Genomic DNA, 27,758 nt, shown 5'->3' with positions numbered 1-27,758 from the left:
ACAGACAATCTCAAAATGGATAGCCCACTGCATACGCTTTTGTTACTCATTTCATGGAAAAACTGTACCTACAAGCATCAGATCTCACTCCACAAGGGCCAAAGCTACCTCTACAGCTTTCCTCAGGGGGGCTCCTACCAAGGATATTTTGGAAGCAGCCACTTGGAGTTCTGTGCACACTTTCTCCAAGCACTATCACCTTCCACTATACTCTAAATCTAGAGCGGGTTTTGCCACAGCAGTCTTGCAGGGCATCCTTGCTCCTCCTAGTTCCACTTAGTGCCTGCCACCCCTTTTTAGCTTTGGGATTCTACCCATCTGTTATGACTGCAGCTGTATGCACGATGAACATAGTACAGTTTTGTATCTACCATAAATGTAGATGTTCGAGTGCTAATACAGCTGCAGTCCAGATTTCCCTCCCTCCATCCCCTCTTGGGACAGGCCTTATGACCAACACCTCCTCATACAACCTGATTGGGGTATTCTTTTATGGTGTATTTGCTTGCAAACCACTGTTTTTTGATTTTATTACATTGCATTATTGCATAAGTTTGTTTTGCCTTCCTTCTGGGGGCACCTGACATCTGGGGCAAGAAAAACTGAAGAAAATGGCGTCGGCTGGTTCTTTTATACCCCTGCCGCACTGACGTCAGGGAAGAGGCGACGACAACCGACGCCAAACCTAGACTTTGGAATTTGGCCGGCCGAGGACCCGCCTGACGGCAGGATAACCCATCTGTTATGACTGCAGCTGTATTAGCACTCTAACATCTACATTTATGGTAGGTACAAAACTGTACTTTTGGCTTGATGTTTTTTGTTGCAGAGAATGAGGAATTTGACTGGACTAAGACTTAACTAGGAAATCACCATTGTTAATCACTCATTTCTTTGGTAGGTGAATCAGAGCTAGAGTTCAAACAAGTCCTCAGTTGTTTGTTAGATTTAATGATGTTTTTGTCTGGAACTGTTCCCTGAGCTAGGTTTGGATACATGACTTCACAGTGGGCAAGGTGCCCAATTCTGTGGCTATACCCCGTTGTTACCAGACTTGGAAGATGTGTATAAAGCTGCCTGCAGGACACTAGTATCTATTCCAGCTGTCCCTAAAATGTTTTGGATAAAGTATAAAGGTCTCTTCAGTTATGACCAGTCTTTCTTATTTGACTGCTGACCCCAGCTGTGGTCTCTCCAGCCATCTGCTCAGATAGAAAGTCTGTGACTTCATATAATTCAGTGCCCACTGATAGAGGGGAACTGACTACATCTTTGGGGCAAAAAGATGTCTCTGTCTAGTATTCTAGCCTTTAGAATGTTAAATTGTTAAGGTTTTATGTGGAATTTTATTTTGTAGTGTGCATATGGTTTGATGTTGCTGCATCCTTACTTGCAAAGCAACAGTCTCTTTTATTAAAATTATTTTTGATTTGGCTCAGGTTTCAAAACCTACTTTGAAAGTTGTGCTTGAATGTGCAGACATAGTCTTGAGAAGTGCTGCTGCTTTTGTTGTATTAAGGCCGTATACATGATTGGAACTTCTCTTACATAAAAGGTGAAATTTTGAATGAACTGAATTGATGTTTGGGCCATCTGTTATACATATTCTCAAACATTTGGATGATTGACGCAGTCTGTGCATAGGGTATTTAGGATCTTTTGTGTACCTAGGTTTTCCCCAAACAAAACATCTTCCTTAAAGGGGCAGAACAAAAAACTCCCAGCTCAACAAATCTGGATTACTAAAGGAAATAGTAGGAAGATAAGTTTTCAAAACTAGGGGTTCCTTTCTTCAAAAGGATCAACCCCCCACAAAAGAGCGACTGTGAGGTCACAGAACATCCCTACCGCCTTCCCTTTCTCTAACACACACACCACTACATTTAAGTAGGTCTTACACAACTGTATTTTCTTCTGCCACTTTAACTTTCAGAATTTTCAACTGCCCGGTTCGCACGTTTAAGTTTTTACTTCTGTCTTTTGAGAACATGAAGTAGAGACATTCAGTGAATTCCTTATCTCCGAAGAAAGAAAGTTAGCAGTCAACATTTTTCATCTGCTTCTGGTGTAATTGGATATTTCTTGAATTGTTCCTATGGAACTACTGACACGAACTCCAGAGCTACTGCTTCTGGCTCAAGTCATGAGAAGACCTGCTTTGTTTTTAAAACTTACCAGACTGTTACATCAGAGATTTTTGTCCCTTCTGTAGCCGAGGGTCTTAAAAGATTTGATAAGGAGAAATTTGATTCAAGGGGGGTGATGCATCTTCCAAACTTCCTTTTCTTGAAGTAAATATTTATTGTCACTTCAGCAGCCTTGTTTGAAAAAGAAATTTAAGGAACAGGGTGCCAATGAACAGCATTTTAAAAAGCTTTGACAAGGGGGCTCCAGAAAGAAAAGCCTCTCAAAATTAAGGGCAGTCCAGAAAGTCAGAAGGACTGTTTTGACACTTGATGCCCAATTGCCTTTGGCTCTTGATGATCTGTAAAAGTTGCGGTCCTCTGGCCTTTTTTATTCTTCTGTCAGAGATTCAACTGCCAGTCATTTCTGCTTTTCTGTCCTTAGACCCCCCCCCTTTCTTCCTATCCTCAAGTCAGACAGGTTTTGAAAGGTTTTTTTTTTTTTTTACGTTTGTCCACCTAGAAAGCAAGTGGCTCTCCGTGGTATCTTGTACTTACATCTGAGCCAGCTCATCAGGCTGATTTGAGGTTCTTAATGTGGAAAACTGTATTGTCCTGAGCTACTTGCTTATCCTTCTCCAACCAAATTGTCATCTGTTGGCACTAAAGTAGGTGTTTTTGTTCCTAGTAGTCTCAAATTCTAATGAATTCTTCACCACTCAGTCTTAAAGGATTCACTTCATAGGATTGTTGTGTGTTTGGTGACCAGGATGCTGCAGGTGGGTTATGATTTATTTTCAGAGAAGCTTGGGGGGAAAAGTTACAATGTATACCTATGGTGACTGTTTGCATATGGGACATCAATGTCATAGTAGTTTCATAGTCATAAAGTAAGAAATCACAGCAGCATGTTTACATGCATTAGCACGAGTAGTATATAAACATGAAGTAGGTAACAGGATATCGAATCTGCTAAATCGAGAATTGTAGTAATGTAGATAGAAGCATTTTGAAGGAGCAACTTTGACTGAAAATTGCAGTTTTAGTGTTACACAAGCATGTTCTCATATGTTTACATGTTGTGTACTTTTAGATGCACACATGCACCGTTGCACGAATGCCCTTGATGGAATATACTGCCAATTCAGTTTTACATCTTTTTGCCAGAGTTAGTGCATGTATCATGTTAGTTTGTCAGTAGTTCACCATTGGTTGGGCTGTTGTGGAGCACTGTCAGCTAAAAATCCCCACTGGGGAAATTGTTCTACTGTGTTTCTTGCTGCAGTTGAGATTAACATTGTGCTGTGGAGTTACTCTAACACCTGACCAGATGACTGTGTCCACCCTAAGAAGAGGAATCCCATTCGGCTTTCCTGAAAACATTAGAGAACATGAAGATCTCTCCGAACACCATTATATTGGGCGACTTCAACTACCCAAACATTGACTGGGAGCACTACTCAAGCCCCAGCACCTTAGCCCAAAGATTCCTGGAAATTATAAACTCAAATGCTATGGAACAACTAGTCACCACTCCCACAAGAGGGGACAACATACTAGACCTGATCATTACCAACATGGGGACTCTATGCTCCACAGCAGAAGTATATCCCTCATTGGTAAGATCAGACCATAAATTAATTTCACTGGATGTCCACATCCCGACCCCACCCCAGCCCAGAAAATCACAGTGAAAACTTCTCAAAGTGAACTTCTCACTTCTCAAAACCGAAGTGGAATCCGTCAAGGCCCCAGGGCCAGTGGAAACTACAGCCCAAACTGCAGAATCCTATATAAATGCATTCTACGGACATCTCCAGGAATGCATGGATCATGCTATCCCAAACAAAACCAAGACCCAATCATCCAAAGGCAGGCGTCCAGTCTGGTGGACACCTGCCATAAATAAACTGTACAACAGAAGGAGGAAACTACTACATGATGGAGCAAAATCCCTAATAGGGAAGGCATCTCTGATCAGTACTAGCAAAAAATTACGATCCCTCATAAAATCCTCCAAGGCCAGCTTCGAGAGAGAAATTGCACAGGACAGCAAAGACAATCATAAGGCTTTTTTCAGTTATGTTAGAAACCTGGGATGCAACTCCCAGACTTGTTCTGAGTTGATTCTAAACGACAAAAAATACACTGAACCCACAGACATCACCAATATCCTGGCAGACAGGTTCAGTGCAAACTTCTCCCCCCTCAAAAGAGCAAGTATCTATCCCGGCAGAGGGCTGCCTCCCGAACATCTCAGATGCTCAGGTGATGGCTGCCCTCTCCAAAGCAAAAACCACTGCATCCATGGGACCAGATGGCGTCCCAGGTTGCGTCCTACATGAGCTACAAGAGGAACTAATCCCTCAAATAAAACGGCTATACAATCTCAGCCTCACTACAGGATATGTGCCCACAGAATGGCGTACAGCAACAGTGGTCCCACTCCACAAAGGTGGAGCCTCTACGGACCCTGGAAACTATCGCCCCATAAGCCTGACTAGCTTAGTCTGCAGGGCTATGGAGAGGATCATCATGGAGCTCATAAACAGACATTGGGGACCTACAGACACTAGATCCTACCCAGTTCAGCTTTGTCAAGGGCAGATCCTGCCTTTTGAACCTGGTTGACTTCTTCGAAACAGTCACCAAAGCCATAGATGAAGGGAAGGTAGTCCACACAGCCTATCTGGACCTTGCAAAGGCATTTGACACACTACCCCACTCGGGCATCATAGATAAGCTGTCCAGCTTAAATGTAAACCCCTATGTCACAAGATGGGTCGCAAACTGGCTCAGACAGAACCCACAGAGTGAGAGTTGCTGGAGCCATGTCAGACTCTAAACCGGTCACAAGTGGCATCCCACAGGGTTCTGTCCTGGGACCACTCTTGTTTGGTATATACTTTTTGAGGTACAGGCAACGTGGAGGACTATATTCACCAAGTTTGCAGACGACTGCAAACTGGGCGCCATAATCAACTCTCCAGCTGACACAAACATCCTTCAAAAAGGTCTCACAGAGACAGATAACTGGTGCCAGCCATGGTTTAAAGCTAAATGCCAAAAATGTATAGTCATACCCTTTGGCAAAACAATGTGCCCACAAATTACCAGATAGGCGGAAACCCATTAAGTACAGAGAAAGTTTTAGGGACCTGGGGACCCAAGTTGATAGCAATCTCTCCTTTGAAAACCACATTGCCAAAGTGGTTAGAAAGACCTTCTACATAGCCCACCTCATCACGAAGGGTTTCACATCTAGATCAAGAGAGGTAATCGTGTCTCTCTATTCATCCCTCATCAGGCCCATCATAGAATACAATGCCCCTTTTGGGATGTACCTTACCCGACACCTGCAGCAATTAGAAAGACCCCAAAAGTATCTCACCAAGAGGATCAAGGGTCTCAAACAGATGCCATATGCTGCTTGGTTAAAAAAACTCCAGCTCTACTCAGTTGCATACAGACTACTTCGAGGCGATCTATGCCTGACATACAAAGCTATGTCAAATCCAGAATTAATGGACATGCTCCACCTCAGTAAATCTAAATCCCTTAGAGCCACACGCTCGAGGGACTTGAACCTCAGCACAGAAATAAATAGAACTTGCTGGAGGGACAGGTTCATAACCCAGAGGCTCCTTCGCCTGAATAGAATTCCAGTTCATGTGAGGCAGAGCACCTCACTGAATCTCTTCAAGAAGAATCTCGATAAGTGGATGGCGGATCGTAGGTTTGTCCCAGGGATGTCTCCCGTGTCACTATTAGACAGGGGCACAGTATACTCAAATCAAGGGGTGGCGTAAGCCATACAGAATCGGGCTAGGCTTATAATTGCCCCAGGGCAGATAGCCTAGTATGAACCTATAAGACAAATGCCCATGTCTTTTTGCATTTTTTGCTTAAGGTGAGAGGGTGAAACTGAGAGCCATAGGGATTTAATATGGTTTTTCTTCATGAAGCTCTTGGAAGGGTCATTCCCTGCAAAACAGTTTTATATTGGAAGAGGCTTAAGGTCTTCCCCATAGTCATTGTCTTCCAGTTCACTTCAACCCTGGAAGCTGTAATCCAACATAAGTTATTTGCAAAATGAACTAAGAAGGCAGTCAAGAACTCTGTGTGCAAAGAAAGGTGGGTTACAGTCCAACTGGGCTACCAGTCAAGGTCAAGACCGTTTTTTTTTGTGGTACTTATTCCTAAAGTTCTGCATTAACTCATCAGAAGTCATAGACAGTTTTATCTGTTCCACTGTAATGTGATTAGAAGCCATTTATTTTCATGTAGGGCAAAAACTGTTTTCCCTGGCATTCTTGAAATTTTGCAAAGCCATTCTTCCAGACACTTTGTAGATTAGTCCTCATTAAGAGACCTGGTTCCCACGTGTGAGGTTTGCTTTACATTTAGAAAAGGTGAGTGTCACCTATTCTGAGCCATTAGGGTCAGCCGAGCTAGTTTTTTCTGGAAAACTCTTTATAATGACTTACCAGATCTCTGAAGAAATTTCAGAACTTCATGCTCATTCTGTCAAATTTCCACGTTTATTCCCACATAAAGAGGGGTTGGTGTCCCTTTATCTTAACTGCCTCTATTAATCAGGAGTACCTTCCTCATTGTATTGAATATACACACATGGCTCAAATATTGTGTAGGTAGACCTTGGCCCGTGGAGGAAAGGTGATCAGATTTAGAAGAAAGACAGGAAATGGACCTCTGTCTGTGGTGGTTGGCTAATTGTGCCTTGTTCGTACAGTTAGTAGTGAAAAACTGTTCCAGTTTCTACCAGGTCTCAATTTCACAAAGAAAGTTGGTACCTCCTATATAGTTCTGTTCTGGAGTAGTACCATGGGTGATGACATCTGTTGCTGCTATCTAGTCATTCTTGAATGCTTTTTCAAGACTGTGTAAGAGCATCATCTCCAAACCGGGGCGGCTCGTGGCATTGGACTGCCGGACTGCAGCCCCCCTCAGCAAGAAAACAGAAAAATGTACTTTTTAGTTTAATTATTATTTTTTTAATGTCTCAGTTTAGTTCATTGAATGCTTGACTTGCTCTTCTCTGCTGCCGACTGACTCTGCGAGTACACACATGCGCACTTTGACCACTTCGGGTTGCGGCGGATTTAAAAAAAATACTTTTTTTTTTTTTCTTTCTGCTGTAGTCCGGAGAGCGAATTAAGGCATCAGTGTGATGCCCAGCAGTCTATGCGGTTCCAAACCACATAGAATTGGAAGGGGTTCGGACTGCCACGTCTGCAGGCACGTACATGACGTGCTTGGGCTAAATGGCTGCTGATTGGTTGTCGCTCTCTTCTCGGGCTTTATGTGCTGGAAAAAGAGCGAGAAGCAAGCAGTTACAGCCAGTTTCGGTTGTGGAGTGTACTGAGTATCGTGAATCAAGTGAAGTCTTGATTTATTTATTTAATTCTTGGCAGCCTAAGGCTATTTCGTTAGCTGTGCTAGGTGTTAGCAGCTAGAGTGAGAAGAGTACACTACAGAGAGTTTTCTTCTTGGTGGTGGTATGGACCTGGATTCAGTGCACTTACTTTGTGCTATATAAAATGACTTCCTAACTGTGGTGGACACTGGACATGTATTGGTCAAAGACCAAATCACTATCTGCATAAGTCCCCAGATCCGTAAGTACAGTTTCTACCTTACGAGTTGTGCTGTCAATGTTATAGTTTGCAGGGGTGGATGATTTACTGAAGGAGATGATTATGTACTTTTTGTATTTAGTTTAAGCTCATGGGTCTTGCACCAATTGTTTGTGTGAGAGCCATCTGGAGGATGTTTGTCTTTTTGGATTCTATGATTGCCCCAAGCTTGCAGTCGTCCACAAATGTAGCCTGCCACAGCCCATTTGTATTGACCTGAACATCTGAAAAGCACATGCCAAACATGAGTGGTCCTAATACTGATCACTGGGGAACTTCAGTTGAGATTGACCTTTTAGTGGAAGCAGAGTTGGCTATTCTTATTTCTTGCATCATCTGTGAAAGCCAGATGGTTACCCAGTTGGTGACAGATAGGCTTATTTGAATTTTGTATAATTTTCCGACCATACCCGAGTGTAGAATAGTGTCTAATGTCTTGGTCAAGTCCAAATAGTCCCCCCCTCAGCCTTTGTGACCTATTCAAAGAAGTTCCCCAGGTTCATCAGGCATGGCCTCCCCTTTACAAACCCAAACTGACTAGCGTCGAGTGTTTGTAGATTTATTATGTCTTTCAATATAACATCTGGGGCAATTCTTTTCAAGGCTTTGCAAATTTAGACTGGTCAGACTAACAGTGGAATGACAGCTGCCATCTTCCAGTCCATGGGCATAAAACCAGTTTCAAGGCTGAGAACAAATAGCTTGGTTTGGGGAGGGCTGACATCTCCTGTTTCAAGCCATTCAAGAAGCACCCTGGTATGTTATTATGATCCATCGATGCTGTGTTCTTTGCCTAGAAGAACACATTTATGACCTGCTATCCAGTGATAGAAAGAGGTTGCACTGATTTTGGTGTTTCCACAATGCCAGCTGCAGTGGGATGGTGGACTGAAGTTTGCTCTAAATTTATCCACCAAGAAGTCTGCAATGTCATCTGGTGTGGTAAACATGATTCCATTTATTGCAAGTTTGGCACTCTGCTGTGCATTACCTTTTAGCATGTTAACATTGCTGAAGAATGCTTTATGACTGTCTTTAGCTTGAGAGGCTAAATTCAACTCACATTTGACATTAGTAGTTTTGACTAGACACCTTATCTACTTGTTAAGGTGTATGTTTGTATTTTTCCTATTTTCATTGTGTTTGGCATTATCTTGGTTTGGGGTTGGTGTAAATTTTGGTATCACTCAATAGCAGATGGTTGGAATAATTTTTTGAACATTCTAGAGTTCGAAGGGGGTCACCATCTGACCTTACCAAAGAGGATGATATAAAATGGAGGTGTTGCAGCAGTTCGCCATATCTGTATGGATCAAGATGAGGATATTGTTTCCCCTTGTGGCAGTTTTATAGTTGTTACAGGGTGTTCATATTAACAAAGTCCAGGAATTTCTGGGCTTGCCCATTTGAGTGTGTATGTTTTTCAGTTTATCAATGAATAGTTGGTCTGCCAGGATTATTGTGTTAGGTCCTATGCCTAGCAAGTATCTTGTGTGCGTGTTGTGGGTCATGGAGGGGAGGAATGTACAGAGGGCAATGATATGATGGGGAGTTTCATCTATGGTGGTTTGAATATGGAGAATTTCTGACTCATGATACTGATTTATCAGTCTGGAGGTGCAGTGATTTTTGATAAAGGTTGAGACACTTCCACCTTGTTTCCTTTTATGACTGGTACCTGGTCTAAAAATGTGGAAGCTGTTATTATCCCTGCACTACTGGGCTGCTTCTGGTGCTTTAAATGATGTTTCCGTTACCACAGAGATGTCTGTGTCCTCCAGATTGAGGAGGATTTGTAAGGAGTGGGTCTACATGTTCCAGTGGTAGCAGTGTTGCCTGACAGCTATGGGTTGTCTGGTTTGATTCTTGGCTGGGGTGCCTTATGTGTGGAGTCTGCATGTCCTCCCTGTGTTTGTGCGAGTTTGCTCTGGTGTCCTTAGTGGATATTTGTCGCTATTTTTTGGACTGTATTCCCCCATTATTGGCTTCGTCCAGGTTTTTTGTGCCAAGGTTGAGAGCTATGGTGATAACTGAACTCACTGAATATGTTTGGGGGCTGTATTCCCCCATTATTGGCTTTATTCAGGTGTTTTGTGCTAAGATGTTGACAGCTATGGTGAGAACTCAATTCACTAAATGGTAGCCATTTAAGTTTCAGTCTTTCTTTCTTTCATTTAAAATAGATGATTTGGCTGTTTTGCACAGGGACCTGGGTTCAATGCTTGGCAGTAGAATGTATGGTGGTAACAGCATTTTATTCTAGCAACTTTCCGACATTATACAAGCAATGTTTAAAATGTGTCCCCTGGTTTTTGGGCTTTTGTCCCCCCCCCCCAAATAAATTTTTGTGTTTGTCCACATTTCTTGTGCTGCAGAGTTCAGAGATACAGCTGAGTGTCGAGTAGATTGTACAAGGAGCTGAGAGCTGCAGGGGAACAAAAGTTTAGTGCTGCTTATGCCAAGTCCACTTACATTGTAAATAGCACCGCAAGTAGTGTACTTGCTTTTGATGCATAAGGCTGCGGGTTCTACTCCACAGTAAGTAGATCCATTGCTGATACTGTACTCTGTTGTAAAGGGGGATGGATGCTGCAGTCCTCTTTAGCGAAGATACCTAGTAACTATGAACCTGTTATCAGTTTGCCATCCATTCCCAATTTTGATATTACTAGCATAATTTTTTTAATGCAACATAAGCAATTTATTCCTCAAGGGCAACAGGCACTTTATTTGTAGATGAAACAATGACATATAAAGTTGTTTGCTAGCAGTAACCTCTTCATTAGTTAACAGATTTCTTTAATGTGGAATTATTTAGATGGCTTTTACTTCTTCAGAGATCGTGCATATTTACTGATACTGGTGGACTGTTGAAGTTTGAGTAGACTTTTAGGTTCATTCTAGGCTATCTGCCCTAGGGCATTTATAAGCTTAGCCAGAATGTGTTTGGCTTTCGCCACCCATTTTAAATTTATTTTGCTATGCCCTTTTTCGAGGTTAGTATACTGTGCCTCTGTGTAACAGTGACACAGAAGTGATACCCGGGGTAAACTTACGATCTCCCATCCACTCAAAGATTCCTCTTGAAGAGAGTCGATGAGGGACTCTGCCTAACCTGGACTGGGATTTTATTCCAGAGTGAAGGGAGCCTCTGGGTTATGAATCTGTCCCTCCAGCATGTCCTATTTATTTCAGTGCTGAGGTTCAAGTCTCTCTCGCGCGTAGCTCAATGCGATTTGGATTTTCTGAGGTGCAGCATGTGCATTTAATTCCGGGTTGGACATGGCTTTATGCGTCAGGCACAGATCGCCTCTAAACATCCTTTGAAAGTCACGTTATTCACTTCCCTATCAACAGGAAAGTAACGCATAAGCAATTAATTACATCATTAATCCCGGCCCAATTACTTCATTCATAAACTCCACTACAAATTAGATTTAAAAAATGAGTTACTGAATGCTCAAAAGAACAACATTGCAACGAGCGGGCTTAGCTGAAAATCAACACTATAAAATCATTATAAGAAAAGCATTTGGTAATGAATTTCAAATACTGATCTTTCATAAATTTCCTAACATAACAAGCAACCGATAAGAGTAAACCACAGTAACGCTCTGTGTTACCTAACTCTAGCCTAAATTCCCGCCCATTGTATTACATACACAGCCTCCAGAATAAATTAAAAATGCATTTCAACGAGCACACTAAACTATTAAAAAAAATACTGTAAACTAACTGGACTGATCAACGGCCAACATAATTGCCTTCATATGAAGGCTTTAAATAATTTGGTTATGACATACCAAATCTCTTGAATCAAACGAGCTGTGGTGTTGCCAGGCATTTTGTCTGATCACACCGAACACAAGATTAAAGTCTGTAAGCCACAAGTGCTCCCTACGCGGTCTAACTCGACCGTACGTCTTAAAGTGACTCTCTACGCTTAATGCTGTGGGGTAACATTATACCACAGATGGATTAACAATACACTTCAACAAAGACACTAGGATATGCTAACTACTGTGAACTGACTAAATTAAACGACTGCTAACGTAGTTGCCTTAATATGGAAGTTTTAAAACAATACCAAACCACTTATATTAAGCAAGCTTTGGCATGCTGGACCTTTCATCTAAACACAGCCAACTTAAATGTACATCATAAGCCACAAGTTCTCCCTATTAGGCTATAGGTTGTTACTACAGACAATAAGTGACTGGTGGCTTAGTTCTAAATTCCCAGTCAAAACACCAGCCGTTTCTAGTATTAAACACGGAATCCACAATTTAAGATATCAGTTTAAGAGCCATTCTAGTCATCGTAGTTGATCTACAGGCTTGGCTTTATACCTTATTTATTGGTATTACTTTCCTGTTGATAGGGAAGTGAATAACATGCGACTCTCAAAGGACATTTCAAATGCTCCTTATTCCCTCTGTTGTCCGAAGAAGCTTGATCACAGTATCAAGAGAAGAGTTTGAAGTAAAAGCAGCTTAACATATCTCGTGGCAGCTTAGTTCCTGCACCTCAGATGACTTTGGATTTATTTGGTGGTTTAATTTTGCACTTTTTTTCTTTTTGACTCCATGATTATACCGAACACGCACTAATCAACAAAAAGCAATACACTTTATCCTGAACTGTTGAGAAATAAAGTCCAAACAATTAAGGGCCTAGAACAGATGATTGGGCTTGCCAGTGGTGACATCTCTACTGGTATTGGTTTGATTCATCAACTTTCACAGTATGTGTTCTGTCAGTGAGCCAACTACTTATCCATCTAGTGTGTTCTGAATAGGGCAGCTCAACTGTACTGTATTGTACAAGGAATATAATTTAATAGTCAGGAAGGTGCATCAAAGAGCATGTGTATGTTTCGTGTTCAAGGGGTCTATGATTTGAAAACAGCCCAAAATTAATCTTTATCTGCCACTGAATGTGGGTTTCAATGCTGTTTCAATGAATAAGTTTCAAGGGCAGAGAAGTTTTAATGCTAAGTCTATTTTCATTGTGATACTGCATTGCTTTGTTTAGCAGATATCTATTGGGGTTTATGCTGTAAAATATAAAATAAAACTTTCAAATGAAATCCATATCATCGCAGAAGTAAAGCAGTATGCACATTACAGTGTTTATGGCAAATGGGGCGAAATAACCAAGGAATGGGACATTGGAATGGCTGCAGGGGGAACGTTCCATTCGACCATGATTTTGAGAGGGAGGGAATGGCAGCAAACTCAGACAGCCCCGGCTGAACTATACCTCTCAACTGTCCAGACTTTTGCAGAATTAATAGATTTTTGCTTCTTATGTTTGGTTTGTTCCTCATAAAATTTGTGGTTTTCTGCCAAATCATTTAGGAATGAAGTCACTAAATAATGACATTGAGTTTCAGACGTCATAACCTTCAGAACAATGCATGATAAAGCAAGACCTGTTATTCTATCCGCTGTATTTTTAGTACTGTTTGTATGTTCCCCCAATATATTTGGCCATATCCAGATTTCCTGCATTAAGAGGATGAGAGGTACGTGCAAATCGCTTTATAGAATTCGGAATATCCAAACCTCTCAACTGTCTCCAATTTTGGCTCAAAATGTTGCTCTCCCCTTAATAATCCCTCTGCAAAATGGTAATTTTTGGAAGAAAACTTGGAGGGTTTACATTTATAAATAACTGTAATGATCAGAGTTATAGATTACTTCTACTTTTATTTCAGAAATGCATGTAGATGCTCTTATTTTGTCAGCTGCCCAAGTTAACGGTACTAATTTTAAAAATGTGTCCCTTCTTTGACAGGTACCCAGCTGTATTGTGGCAATTTTATATTTTTGCATAACATATTTGGTCTGTTTTTCATAAAATTCTGGTTTTCTGGCAAATTAGTAGCAAATCATTAAAGATTGAAGTTAGAAAATAATGGCAGACATTTGAGTTTAAGATTTCATACCCTTCAAAAATTCATACTAATGCAATACCTACTACTATTCTATTATCTTTCTAAGTTTATAAGAGCAATATTTAAAAATGGTCTTTATTTTTGGACCTATGTCCCACTTCTATGTATGGCTTTGTCCAGATTTCTTGCTTTGAGGTTGAGAGGTATGAGTGTCAGAGCCATCAGTGTCAGCCAGAGACATTTCAAACTGTGACCTACTTGTTGCACTCCACTCCCCACTGTAGTGGCTCTGGATGTGTCCAAGCAAGGCAAGGAGCAGTTATGCAGTGTAAATGTGCAGAGTATTTCCCCATCCAAGGCAGACCACAAGTATGACCATGGCTTTTCATCTGTCCTTGATTTTGCAGAATGTTCTGGTTTTCGGTCATATTTTTTATACTGTTAATTTATGCTTCTTATTATTCAAAATGCATGCTGTTGCAGTGCCCTGTTGCTCTGTATTAAAGTATCAATGCTTCAATGACCATTAGGTAAGCTTGTTGGAGATTGTAAGATGCAAGTAAGCTTTAATAAGCATACTGTTAAAGAATTATCAACATTGAAAGCCTTTTCATTGATGCCATGCAGAGAATATTTACATAACTAGATAACAAATAAGCCTTAGATATTGAAATGCATATGACAGTATTTGTAATAAAGGACAGGAGTACAGTATTTTCAGAAACTCATTACATTTGTTGGAGACTTGCTGTTATCTTTGCAGGCTTTACCCGTAAACTAAACAGAATGCCACTCTATCATGTGTGGTCCATAACTTGTGCAGTAATCCTTTAAGTAATTTATCTTGAGCTTGTTTCTTGTTCGCTGTTCATTTTTTACTTTGATCATGTGTTCTCCATGAAACAAGTAGATAGTGGTCAGGCAGCAGGTCTTTTTTGGATAAGAAACATTTTTACAAGTGGGGGTATCACAAAGATTGCTACTTTCAGCATGTTACTTGGTAATTTTATAAAGCTGAATATAAATTAGAATTAGAACTGCGGTACAAGGAGAAGTGGTTTGAGCTGAGTGCTGCTCATTTTTTTTTTAATACTTGATTTTGACTGGCATTCCAGTAATGTATTTAAAAAGCAATTTATTTTTTCATGCCTCTCAACCTTTGTGTTTCCATCTAGATATTAAGTAAGTTGTCATGTAGCCAATGCATTGAAATATTTTTTCTTCTACACTTCATTTTGTCTTGATTGGACTCTTGTAATGATGGTTTGGCACCCAGGGCAGCGTATTTAAAGTTCCAGTTGTGGTTTTGAGCATAGCTCCACCCCTTTCTAGTTGGTCACACTCCTTCCCATTGGCTCCACCCATTCAGCTGTCTCTTGCAGCCCCCCTTTAATTTGAAGTCACCAGCTGCCACCGTCTCCAAATGTTTGTCTGTCTTTAGCACGACTTTCTTGAAAGATGTATTCCCTCAGTGTTTACTCAGAGCTGCTGAAGATGGACTTTCTGCTATATATGAAACTTACAGACACTGACTATAAAGACACAGTTGTAAGAACGTCCATCTTCAATAATGCCCCACCCCCACCCCCCACTCTTCTCTCGCTCTGTTTCTTGAGCACTTTGCCTCTGCTTTTTACTAGAGGCAGAACTGGAAAGAAGTTCAATGATTTGTGAGAAAGGGAGGTAGGGCTGGTCAGCCTGGAAAAAAGTTTCATTTTTGAAGTAGTTCTAATGCCTGAAGCACAAGTATTAAGGCCGACCAAAGGTGGACTTTCTTCCAGATCTGTGATTATGGTAAGTACTTCTCAATTTTGTGGCGAAAGCCTCTCACAACTGTACTTAGTTTCTAGTACAGCAGTTACATTAAACTTGTAAATGTTAAATGTTTTTGCATAGCATTTGAAGTCTTGTAAGTTGTTCAGTGGAGACTATAGTTTGTAGCATTTAATTTGTTTGCATTCATGGGCAACATGTTGGTAGAAGCAAGTGCTAATTAGGATTTTTTTTGTAAGTCTGCAGTTCTTGTAAAACAAAACAACACTTTCATGTTTTGTGTGTTTTTTATTTTTTTTTTAGGCTAAAGAAATTCTGACCAAGGAGTCCAATGTTCAAGACGTGCGCTGTCCTGTTACAGTTTGTGGCGATGTCCATGGCCAGTTTCATGACCTTATGGAGCTTTTTAAAATTGGAGGAAAATCCCCAGATACCAACTACCTTTTCATGGGTGACTATGTGGATCGAGGATATTATTCTGTTGAAACAGTCACACTGCTTGTAGCATTAAAGGTATAATTTACTTTGTATATTGGCATACAGTATACTGTTAAATAACTCTGTGGGGAGTATACCTACTTGTTTTTGTAAGCAAAAATTAATGACTTGTTTTCTAAAGCAGGACATTGAAACGTGGTTATAAAAAGCATTTCTGAATAATGTTTTGGTTTATCCTTTTTCTTGTGCTTTTGCAGTAAAAACATCAATCGAAGAGTTGGCTTACACTAGCATTGACTTTTAATGTAACTTGTTAGTGCTTCATTCTAGGAGCCACTAATGAACTAACATTGCACATTGCCATGCTCCCATCTTTTCTGAACTCTGTACATTGCTACAGTTTGTAGTATACTAGAAGAAACTTCAGTAACTGCTATCTGGGATGTTTAGAGGTTCACTGGTTTTGCTTTATTCTTTTAGCAGCAGTTCTTGCTGCTTAGTCCTAAGAAGATAAGCTCTGAAAGCTAAAGGCATAAAATGCAGTTCATATTACCCTGAGAAGATAGCTTTTTTGTTACTCAAAATTTGCATTGCTTGTATTTTTTCACAGCTGCATTACATCCTCCGTATTTTAATGTTTTTATATTTTAATTCAACAGCTTTGTTCACTTGTGCAAGTTTCCTTGCACCTGCCTTGTGTTGTCTATTGAGAGCTGTTGGAAACGGAGGGACATCATTCTACCAGTCCCTGTGTCAAAAAGGGGCCTAGGATTTTATTCTCATGTTCGTACCAGTATAGAAGAGAGGGAGAACTGCTGACTGCTTTTGATTTATCTCTCTCAACACTATCTATCTGGACATTCCCAAGTTCGAGGTTACAACAGCTTTTTACCTGCTGAGGCACTGTCACTGGATGATGGTTGGTTTTCCTAGGATCTCCACCTTCATTTGCATATCAGAGCTAGGGTACTGTTAGACAGGAAGTTCATCTGCAGTTTCTTATGGAGATTCTCTCTGCATTGACTTGGCCAGATTCTAAAGGTTCGACTCCAATGGCTTCAGGCTACAAGGGAATACAGCAGCCCAGATGCCTTTTTTAACCCCTCGACAAAAAAAAGAGTCCTGTCACTTACTTGGTGTTGATTCTAACAGACAACGAACTGTCATGTGGTACTCACAAAACAGGGGAAACACATTCAGATTGGCCTGGCAACACTGGTACCTCTACTACGGAGTCTGGTAAAGAAGCCCTCCATGGCCTTTAACCTTTGACTCTCGATATCAACCAACTCCGGTCATCTGCTCAATGTCAAGCTTCACTCTTCTCTTCTGACAGCCTGGCATGACGGAAACACACATGGAAGCTAGAAGACCTAGTACAAGGAAAGCGTACGCGGCAAAAATGGAAAAGATTTTATTTTTTGTAGTAAAAAGAATTGGACCATTGTTTTCGTGATCCTGTTCAAGCAGTTTCTTAGGAGGGGGCTAAGAATACCCCCCAGAGAGCTCCTCCTACCCTCTGATAGATCTCAATTTTGTGTTGGAAAAAAAACTTTTTACCTCCTTGAGCCATCTTGCCTATTGCTGGAAGAGGGCTTGAAGTTGTGGAAGACGTTTTTGTTGGCTAAAGGCCCTTATGGCAGTCCAGCCCTTTTGATTTTCCATAAGGATAGGTATCATATCATACTAAAATCCTTCCTTTTTATGGTTTCTAGTGTGGTTTACACTGACAGCAAACTCTACCTTTTATGCAGACCCCCAAAAAAAAGGGGAAAGATAGGGCTACTGCCACTTCAAGCAGCATTACTACGGGGGGTGGCAACTATGGATTTTTGGCTTAGCTCTCAGGTTCAGTGCATACTTTCTCTAAAGCATCACCTGACATCTGGGGCAAGAAAAGACTGAGGATATGGCGCCGTCATGCGCATTTGAGTACCCCCTGACGCGTCGACGCCGGTCCATCGCCCTCGTCATCCTGCCTTACTTTTCTGCCTGATCACGGTTTTAACAACTGGATAATATACTGGTTGAAGTGAATTTATTTTCCCCACTCTTGGTTTAGCTGTACATGCCACAGTTCTCATTTCGTATAACTTTGTTATGCAGTCCCTGATGATATGCTGCAAGAAAAAATTCTCTCAGACAAAGAGATTTACCACTGAGCTGCTGTTTTCAATCTGTAGCCAAGGTGATTTAGAGATGAATGGCGTGGTGGCACAGTAGTTAGCATTGTGGTCTTGCAGCAAGAGGCTCTGTGGTTTGATTCTCAGATGGGTTTCTTCTCTGTGGAGTCTGCATGTCCTCCCTGTGTGTTATATGGATTTTCTCCAGATAATCTGATTTTCTCCCACCTCTGGAGGCCCTGCAGTAGGTTGATTGGTCAGTCTAAAATTCAGCGTTGTGTGTGTGTGTGTGTGTGTGTGTGTGTGTGTGTGTGTGTGTGTGTGTGTGTGTGTGTGTGTGTGTGTGTGTGTGAAATGTGGAAGAAAGTACGGTCAATCTACATCTATTCCCCTTGCCTAGTAGCTCCTTTAGAAGTCTTAAGACGATTTGTAAGCCTGAATGAATGGATACAATATGAAAATTCTGTACTTTAATATAACACAATTTTTTTTGTTAGGTTCGCTACCCAGAGCGTATTACAATATTGAGAGGAAACCACGAAAGTCGGCAGATAACGCAAGTATATGGGTTTTATGATGAGTGTCTCAGAAAGTATGGAAATGCCAACGTCTGGAAGTATTTCACTGATCTCTTTGACTATCTTCCTCTTACAGCTTTAGTTGATGGACAGGTATAGTTTCTTCACAATTCCTTTACAGTGTTGTAATAAATTTGACAGTACGGATTGCCGTTTTATAATATAAATTCTGTGTATTGAATACACATTTTCACAGTTACAATGCTGTATTATCTTTAAAATGGAACATGTCCAAGATGGATATGGTTTTATTTTGTTACTGTTGCTTGTGCCCCTATTTCTTTGTTTTCAATCCTTTGGGCCCAAGTGTTGCAGTTGTGTGAAGTGTTGGTCACTTGCCTAGAATGGTTTCAGTTACTTGAGTGAAGACAAGACTTTGGAAAGATGTACTAAATACCTTTTTTGTCTTGGTTGTATGGCTGAGCTTGTAGATAAATATTGTATGCACTGGTCTGAAATGGGATGTGGGTTGTGGTGGTCAGTAGATAAAGTTTGTGAATTTGTTTTACGAGATTGGAATGGTGATTCCCATTCAGAAACCGATTTGTTTACCTGATCCAAACATAATTGTTTGCCCATTCTAGCTGGGCCAAATTAACTTTTATTATCCATCATTACTTTTTGAATGTGCCCATTTTCAAGTTATTGGCATGAAAATGTGATGAGCTTTATGCATCACCCATCTTGACAGTAGGTCTGCATTGTATATGCTGATGAAAGTTATCTTAAGCCAGCTCTGAGCTTGAGGTTACTTATGGTATAATTAGCTGTTACCTACCTCCTTAAAGTGAGTGGCTATCCTTGTTAAGAGGTGTTTTAGTAGGCCTCATTCTGTTGTCTTGTGACCAAACCTTGGATGCTTACACTTTATAGCAGTAAAACTATTTACAGATAACGGGTAGTTGGTCCCAAAACTGTCTGGCCTCAACAGTGGAAACTTTTGTGTTGTACTGTATAAGGGATCCATGTGTTTGTTTAGAAGAAAGTAAATGACACTGCATGCCGCAGACTTATTTTGACAGATAAAAGTAAGCATGTGGACTGGTGCAGATAAACGGGTAACATTAAAAGTACTTTGATTACAAAATGTATATATTCAGCTTATAAATGTGCAGCATTTGCTACTTTCTTCCTTTTGCTATTACTCAGCACTGGCATTCACTGTTTGCAGTCTAATTTCTTGTTATGTAACTCTTTGCTGTTAAAAGCAGTGGTACTCTATTCCTAATCTCAGTGAATGTGTAAACCAAAAGCTTTCAGTTTCTCTTCTCAGTAGTTTACCTGTTCTATAGTCTATAGTTTCTCTTGGTTAATAATTGTTTAGCGTACCACTTTTCACAGTAAAATGCATGTAGTTTTCTCAGATTGGGAATTAAATGTACTTTTTTTCCTGGAAGAAGTTATTGCCAATATGACTGCATAAACTGTGTTTGCCATGCTTGCATTGTTGTGGTCAGAATTAAAAAAATTAGGTTCTCAAGGCATGCTTGCTTCCTTTCATTAGGTGTTATTTTGCTGTAGTCAGTACTGTTTGTGTCCATAAGACATAATGGATTTTTCTGTATTGAGCTTTAAATGTGTTACTACACCGATTTACAGAATTCCTTTAGATTTTGCTAGAGCCTTTTAAACCGGCCTCCACTAAATTGTCTTCAGACTTTAACATCCTACAGCCTTCCAGCAACGGTTCTGAAATAAGTATGTGGAAGAGTAAGAAGCCCATTATTGAAGCCTGATGTGGTCTACTTGAAATTACTGCCCCTGGGTGTACAATATTATACGTAGGAACAGACCAGGTTAAAAAAGGAGGCGTTGTTACAATACTATTCCAAAACAACCTCACCATTGAACAATTTGAGTGCAATTCCCAAGAAGTAAAAGACATAGAACTAATTCTAGTCAAATTAAAAGTCAACTCCAACAAACAATTATTGCAGGTGGATATATCCCACCAGGTAGTAATACTGTCATACTGGAAAGCCTACTAAACTGGATGTCCTCCTCCCTTCCACAAGAAACCATGCTATTAGGAGACTTTAACATTGACTGGTCCGACTGTTCCAGCCAAAATCCCACCACCCACATTAACCTCCATGGGTTTAACCAAATCATAATTGCCCCCACAAGAATTGACAAAACCTCCAAACGCCAGACCAGTCCATCTTAGACTGGAATCTGCTATCGGACCCCACATTGGCTCAACAATCAGGCTGTCTTCCTGACAGTCTGAGTGACCATTAAGCGGCCTACTTAATTAGAAATTGATCCTACCACAATAAACAACCCATTCTCAGAGTAGTACTTCATAAAAAGAACTTCAGAGCTAATGAACTATAATCAACTCACTAAAATGCTGCAGCTGGACTCCCTCAAAACACTGCCTCTAGATGATCACATGCAGTACTTCAACTCAACCTTCCTTGAAATCCTAAAGTGCTGTGCACCCCCCGAGAACCATTAGAATCAAAGCTAACTATGCCTCATGGCTAACAAAAGATACTAAAACCATAATGAAAGAAATGGCCAAAGCCTGGGCACAATTCCACAAACAAAAAAACACCACCTTGAGACAGATTTATCTTTAACTCCGCAACAAAGCTAAAAAAAACTAATAAAATGTGACAAAACTAATTACCATATAACCATACAAGAAAAATATGCTCACAACCCTCAAAAATTCTGGGCCATTGTAAATACTTTACTGCACCCAGGTAAATCAATCACTCCTACCCCTGTATTACCAAACAACCATGACAATATCCCCACTCAATTTAACATTCTTTAATGAAACAGTCCAAGCCCTAGCCAACACTCAAAATACTGCTAGTAACCCCTTACCTACAGAGACCCCTCCCCACTTCATTACAACAAACTCATCAAGTTTTTCCCTGAACCCAGTCCCCACTGATTGAATTAATTGAATTCTGCTTTAATGTATATTTTCTGTATATATTGCTGTAATCAAGCAAACGATTCCTGCTTTTATGTATATATTCTGTATATGTTACTATATTTACTATATGTAACACTGTTTCTGCTTCTGTACTAATTAATGTTTATACTTTTTCTGTATCGCGTTAGTGCTTTTCTCCCCGGGCCTCCACTGAAAATGGGCTCTTTTAGGCCCAGAGGACTTATCCCGGTAAACAAATGCAATAAATAAATAATACAATTGCAAAACTCCTCAAAAAAACTAAAACCAACCACTCTAGCAGCTGACAATCTACCTGCAGACTTCCTTCAAATAACAGCTGAAGCTATAGCCTATCCAGTGTCCATTCTTATAAATAGGTCAATATCAGAATGTAAAGCATCTCACTCCTGGAAAATATCACACATATCACTACACAAAGGGGGTAAGTCCCTTGAGCTTACCAACTACCGCCCTGTTACAATCCTATCACCTCTATCAAAAATGTTGGAGAGAGTAGTTCATTCCCAACTAATGCAGTATCTTCTTAAGAATGACCTGCTGTCCACATCCCAGCATGGCTTCCAACCCTCCCATAGCACTACTACGGCACTAGTATCCTATACCAACATTGTCAACCACCATAATGGACCATTTGTATCCTCAATATTTTTAGACGTCTCAAAAGCCTTTGATATGGTGAGCCATAGTATGCTTCTAGAAACTCTATCTTCCCTTAACATAAGCTCCTCCACCATATCCTGGTTCAGTAACTACTTACCAAACCATCAGGCTGTTCTGTGGCAAGAACAACTGTCCCCCCTACTACCTGTAGGCATAGGTGTCCCACAAGGGTCCATACTAGGGCCTTTGCTATTCTCACTGTTTACTAACCAGGTAGTTTCATCCTCACTCTCTACCTCAGTAGTGCAATATGCAGATGATACCACTATTATATGTGCCTCCCCCAACCTACATGAGCTAAAAACTGTAACCCAGAAAAACATTTCCTCAGCAGAAGCATGGTTCACGAACATAAAACTTCTCAATCCCAAAAAAAAAAAAAACTCATTCTCTTTAGCCCTGGTAGATTATCTCCACTAAATAATGATTTTACCCTAACATCTAAAGATAACATACAAATCACCCCAACAACACACACAAAGCTATTAGGTGTTGAAATTGATAGTAATCTAAAATTTGACATACACATTGCCCAAACAACTAAAGTTAACAAAAAGCTCGGTTTCCTATACAGGAACAGACAGTTCATCACTAAACCTACCAAAGCCACCTTAGCAAGGACTCGCCTCTTATCCGTTCTCGTTTGTCTCCCCTGTCTTAACTAACCTTCGCCACACTGAACTAAGCAAATTGAAATCCTGCTACGAGACTGCCAAGTTTGCTACCGATGCTTCTCATAGATCCCATCACTGTCTAGCCCTCAAGCAACTTAACTGGCTTGAGTTACCCCAACTACTCCTACTTAACCAACTCTCAATAGCTCACAAGTTCTACTTTCCCAACAAAACCTCTGCACTTCAGAATCAAATTCACCCCTACACCACCACTGCAACCTTAAGATCTAAATGTTCATCGTGTTTCACTGTTGCAGTCATTACACTTGGGTTATCCTGCTGGCAGGCGAACCGCAGTCGGCCCGAGTTCCAAAGTCTTGGTCCGGTGTCAGTTGCTGTCGCCTCTTCCCTGACGTCAATGCGCCAGGGGTATAAAAGTTGCAACAGACGCCATTTTTTTCAGTCTTACTTGCCGTGCGGTGCCCGAAGCAAAAGCAGTTCGCAAGTGCCGGTTGGCCGACTCCTGAGATTTTCAAAATTGAATTTCAGAGCTGAAGTCTTCAATAAAGCTAAGTACCCCGTTGGGGAAACTTTTTCTTGCTCCAGACCGATGTCAGTGAAAGTTAATAATTGTATTTCTTGTGGGAAGCAAATACCTCATAAGGACTTTCACTCTTACTGTATTCCTTGCCTAGGCCCTGACCACAATGTTACTATTTGTCGGTTTTGTGCTAGATTCAGTAAACAACCTATTAAACGTCTGTTTGATTTTGCTTTACATTATTTTGGCTGAAGGTTTGATTACATAATGCCGTTGGAACAACCGACGACCGCAGTTTATAAAAAACACAAAGAAAAGGACAGGCATCCACAAAGCCTCTTCTAGGCCAGTTGCCGGTTCTCAGTGAGGCGCTTTCGCAGCCCCTGACACCCGCTACCTCAGAGCCACAGGCCATAACAGACAGCCACGTGGAGACACAGAGGCCTGTGGAAACTCAAGGTATTGGGCCTATGGAAACTATACCCTCAGATGGGTCCGGAGCCGTTGAGCAGGCATCGGCTTCTGAGGGTGTTTTCAGACCTTCACAGCTTACAATTAAGCCCACTACAGCAGCAAAGGCAAAGTCAAAAACACCATTAAAGACAAGGAAACTACAGCATTCTCCAGAACAGTCATCCATGCCAAAGAAACAGATGCTTAAAATGGCCGAAGACCTTCTTACCTTAATCAGGGGTTCCCACCCCCGACAAAAGGCCTAGGCAGGATACTGATTATGACTCCTCTGACCAGGTTTCGATTTCCTCTGATTCCTCTTCTGATAAGGGATATTCTCTTCCTCCCTATGAGGACTCTGATTCAGAAAAGTCCATACCTTCAGCCTCATTGCCTGAGGATTATTCTTTTGGGGAAACCCTGCACACCATGAGAGAGCATTTCCATTGGGAGAGCCAGGATTATTCTGAATCCAGGAAAAGGCTCAGAGACTTCCTTTTATTGCCTCAGCACAGGCCCCTGGCTATCCCCCCTGTGCTTGATATTGTTGATGTTTTTTCTGAATCCAGACAGTCTCCTGATTGTTTACCCCCTGCACCAGTCAAGCCAGATGGGTACTACAGAGTCCATGACTCTCATAAATTTCTTTATAAAAACCCCGCTGCAGACCCAGAAACTATTTCCCAGGGTCCTAAAGGGGTTAAGGCTTCTACTGCTAAAAATCCTGTCCCCTCGGATAGGGATTCCAGAGCTCTGGACAGATGGGGGAAAAAAGTTTACACTTCTGCTACTTTAGCTGTAAGAGCTTTAAACTGTCAGTTTCACATGCTTAAATACCAACAGTGCCTCATTTCATTTCTTTGTTAAAGCAGAAAATGGTTTCAAATACAGAAGGTTCTGACAGTAAAGAAATGCAGGATTTATTGCATGCAATTGAACAAGTGGGAAAGCATATTCTGTAGTGTGGCTTTGATTCATTTGAAGCTTCTTGTAGAGCTGCAGTTGCAGGCTCTGTTATTCGAAGGCATGTTTGGTTGAAAGAACAAAATTTACCTGACCATGTTTAAGTAAAATTATTGGATGCTCCATCACAGCATGATGCTTTGTTTGGTGTTAAGGCAGAAGAGGTGTTAAAGAAAATGGAGGATAAAAAAGTCCATGCAGACAGTGAAAGATTTCTTACAGGTTCAACCACCTAGATTTAGCAGAAACTGGCCTTCAAAAAATTGGTCCTTTCCAATGTCAGACAGGCCACAAAGAGGCAGATACAGACGCCCAAGAGGCAGATCACAGCCCCAAGGCTCCTACAGACCTAAGCAATGGGGTGCTTCCACCCCCAAAGGAGGGGAAGACAAATCACAACCTTATAGGAAACCGTCCCAATGACTTCCCTCTGCAAATGCCAAGCACTTACCTCTTGACAGCACCCCTAGGGGGGAAGCTAGCACTTTTCTCAAACAATTGGCACATGATCACCCAGGACCAATGGGTGCTGAATATTGTTTCTCAGGGTTACAGGTTCCACTTCCACACACTTCCAAAACAAAAAGGTATGCCAGACCTGCCACAAAACCAATGGGCAGAGGCACAAAAACAGATTGCTGCTCTCATGGACATGGGAGCTATTCAAAAAGTTCCACAGCAAGAACAGGGACAAGGATTTTACTCAAGACTTTTCTTAGTACCCAGAAAGGATAAAGCCTGGAGACAAATACTGGACCTGTCAATCCTAAATACATTCCTGGATGTTCCAAAATTCAAAATGTTAACACTACAGCAACTTCTGCCCATGCTGGGCAAGAAAGCTTGGCTAGTTACTTTGGACCTCAAGGATTCATACCTGCATGTCCCAATCAGACAATCTTGCAGAAGATACCTCAGATTCATAGCAGGCTCAATGCATTACCAATTCTCTGCACTGCCCTTTGGCTTATCTACTGCGCCCAGGGTCTTCACAAAATGCTTGGCACCAGTAATTGCATTTTGCAGACAAAAAGGAATTCAAATATATCCCTACTTGGACGACTGCCTTATTCAAGCAGAGAGCAAGGACATTCTTCTAAAGCATCTGGCGTTTGTAAAAAGGTTGCTAATTTGCCTAGGGTACACAGTAAACGAAAAGAAATCAAAACTAGTGCCCTCACAAGAGATATTCCTGGGTGCAAGCTTAAATACAACTGCCCAGATGGCTTATCTCACGCCAGACAAACAAAGGCAACTGATTCATTACTTTCAAATGATGGCAGCAAAAACTTAGCTCCATGCAAGAAAACTTCTGCAGGCCCTGGGCTTCATGGCATCCTGCATTCTACTAATTCCATATGCAAAACTGCATATGAGGAAACAACAATGGTACCTAAAAAGTGTTTGGACTCAGCATTGTCACAGCCTGGAGACAATCATAACTTTAATTCCCTGCCTGCAACAGGAGTTTCGATGGTGGGTCCAGGCCTATCACCACAACAAGAGACAGCCTTTCACTTTACCCACAGCCAGGCAGACAGTAACAACAGATGCATCAGATTATGCCTGGGGGACACATATGGCAGGAAAATATATTCAGGGCACGTGGACCAAGGAACAAATGCATCTTCACATCAATCAAAAAGAGATGGTAGCTGTACAGAATGCTCTGACAGCTTTCAAGGGCCTAATACATCCAGGACAGCTATTAATAAAGATGGACAATACCACAGTTTTGTGGTACATAAACAAGCAAGGGGGCACACATTCTTGCCCCCTATGCAGACAAGCCATGACTTTGTGGAACACAGCACTGACCTATCAAGTACATCTGCAGGCGCAATTCCTGCCAGGAACAAAAAACACACTGGCAGACGAACTAAGCAGAAATCTCATGGATCCTCACGAATGGAAGCTCAATCCACAAGTATTCAGCATGGTAACAAGGAAATGGGGACGCCCAGACATCTTTGCCTCCCCTCACAATTACCAAATACAGAAATTTTGCACAAGAACTTATCACTCTCAAGCATGGAAAGTGGATGCTCTTTCATTCAGCTGGAAAGGCCTGACAGTCTGTGCCTTCCCTCCGATGCCTCTTCTCATCAAGGTGCTACAAAAAGTCAGACAAGAAAGGCCAAGAATGATCCTGATTGCACCCGACTGGCCAAGCCAGCACTGGTACCCAATCCTAAAGAATTTGTCTCAAGGCCCAGCTTGGCTTCAACCTCAAATTCCTCATCTTCTGACACAACAAGACAATCAAATTCTGCACAGTCAACTCAGAACCTTAAACCTGGCAGCATGGCAGATAATGTAGCCACTCAGACTGCACCTCTCTCTAAAGCTGTTAAGGGTGTCATTTTAGAAGCCAGGAGGCCCAGCACTAGGAAGTCTTATGCAGAAAAATGGAAGAGATTCTGTGCTTGGGACCAGGCACAAGGGCTCGAACCTCTTGTCCCTAATGTACCTCAGATTTTACAATACCTAACTGAGATGTTGGACAAAGGCTCATCTTTCTCATCTATTAAAAATCCATGCCTCTGCCATTTCAGCTCATTACAATACGGAACCTCCTATTTTTTGACATACTCTACTATGACAGTACCTCAGAGGGGCAAACAATATAAGACCCCTAAGGAGAGCACCATTACCTACTTGGGACCTCAATTTTGTTTTAGAAAAACTTGCACTGCCTCCTTTTGAACCAGCCAGCACAGCTTATCTAAACTTCTTGTCATGGAAAACTGCTCTGCTCCTAGCAATATTTATTTATTTGCTGTTTGTTAACCAGGATGGTCCATTGGGCCAAGTGAACCCATTTTCAATGGAGTCCTGGGGAGAAAAGCTCCAACAAGAATACATGTTAGAGATTTACATTACATAACATACAAGACATAGCAAGGTATAGTCTACAAACAGTAAAATTATCAACAAAAATAATAACAGAGTGAAGTTAAACCATATATATATATATATATATATATATATATATATATAT

The 27,758-nt window shown here is 41.2% G+C and overlaps 1 protein-coding gene across 1 annotated transcript in view; it reads left to right on the top strand.

Annotated features, from left to right (window-relative positions):
- The window catches only part of PPP2CB (protein phosphatase 2 catalytic subunit beta), a 564,832-nt gene that overhangs the window by 82,332 nt on the left and 454,742 nt on the right, over nucleotides 1-27,758 (top strand). The window contains exons 2-3 of the mRNA XM_044059310.1: nucleotides 15,756-15,965; nucleotides 18,511-18,684. Of these exons, the coding sequence (XP_043915245.1) occupies nucleotides 15,756-15,965; nucleotides 18,511-18,684 (384 nt within the window). The remainder of the gene's footprint in view (nucleotides 1-15,755; nucleotides 15,966-18,510; nucleotides 18,685-27,758) is intronic.

The sequence above is a fragment of the Protopterus annectens genome, chromosome 17.part0, assembly GCF_019279795.1.
Source record: "Protopterus annectens isolate FY-2018-M chromosome 17.part0, PAN1.0, whole genome shotgun sequence".
NCBI lineage: Eukaryota > Metazoa > Chordata > Ceratodontiformes > Protopteridae > Protopterus > Protopterus annectens.
Note: the sequence above shows the minus strand (reverse complement) of the source record. Positions and strands in the feature narration are given on the sequence as shown.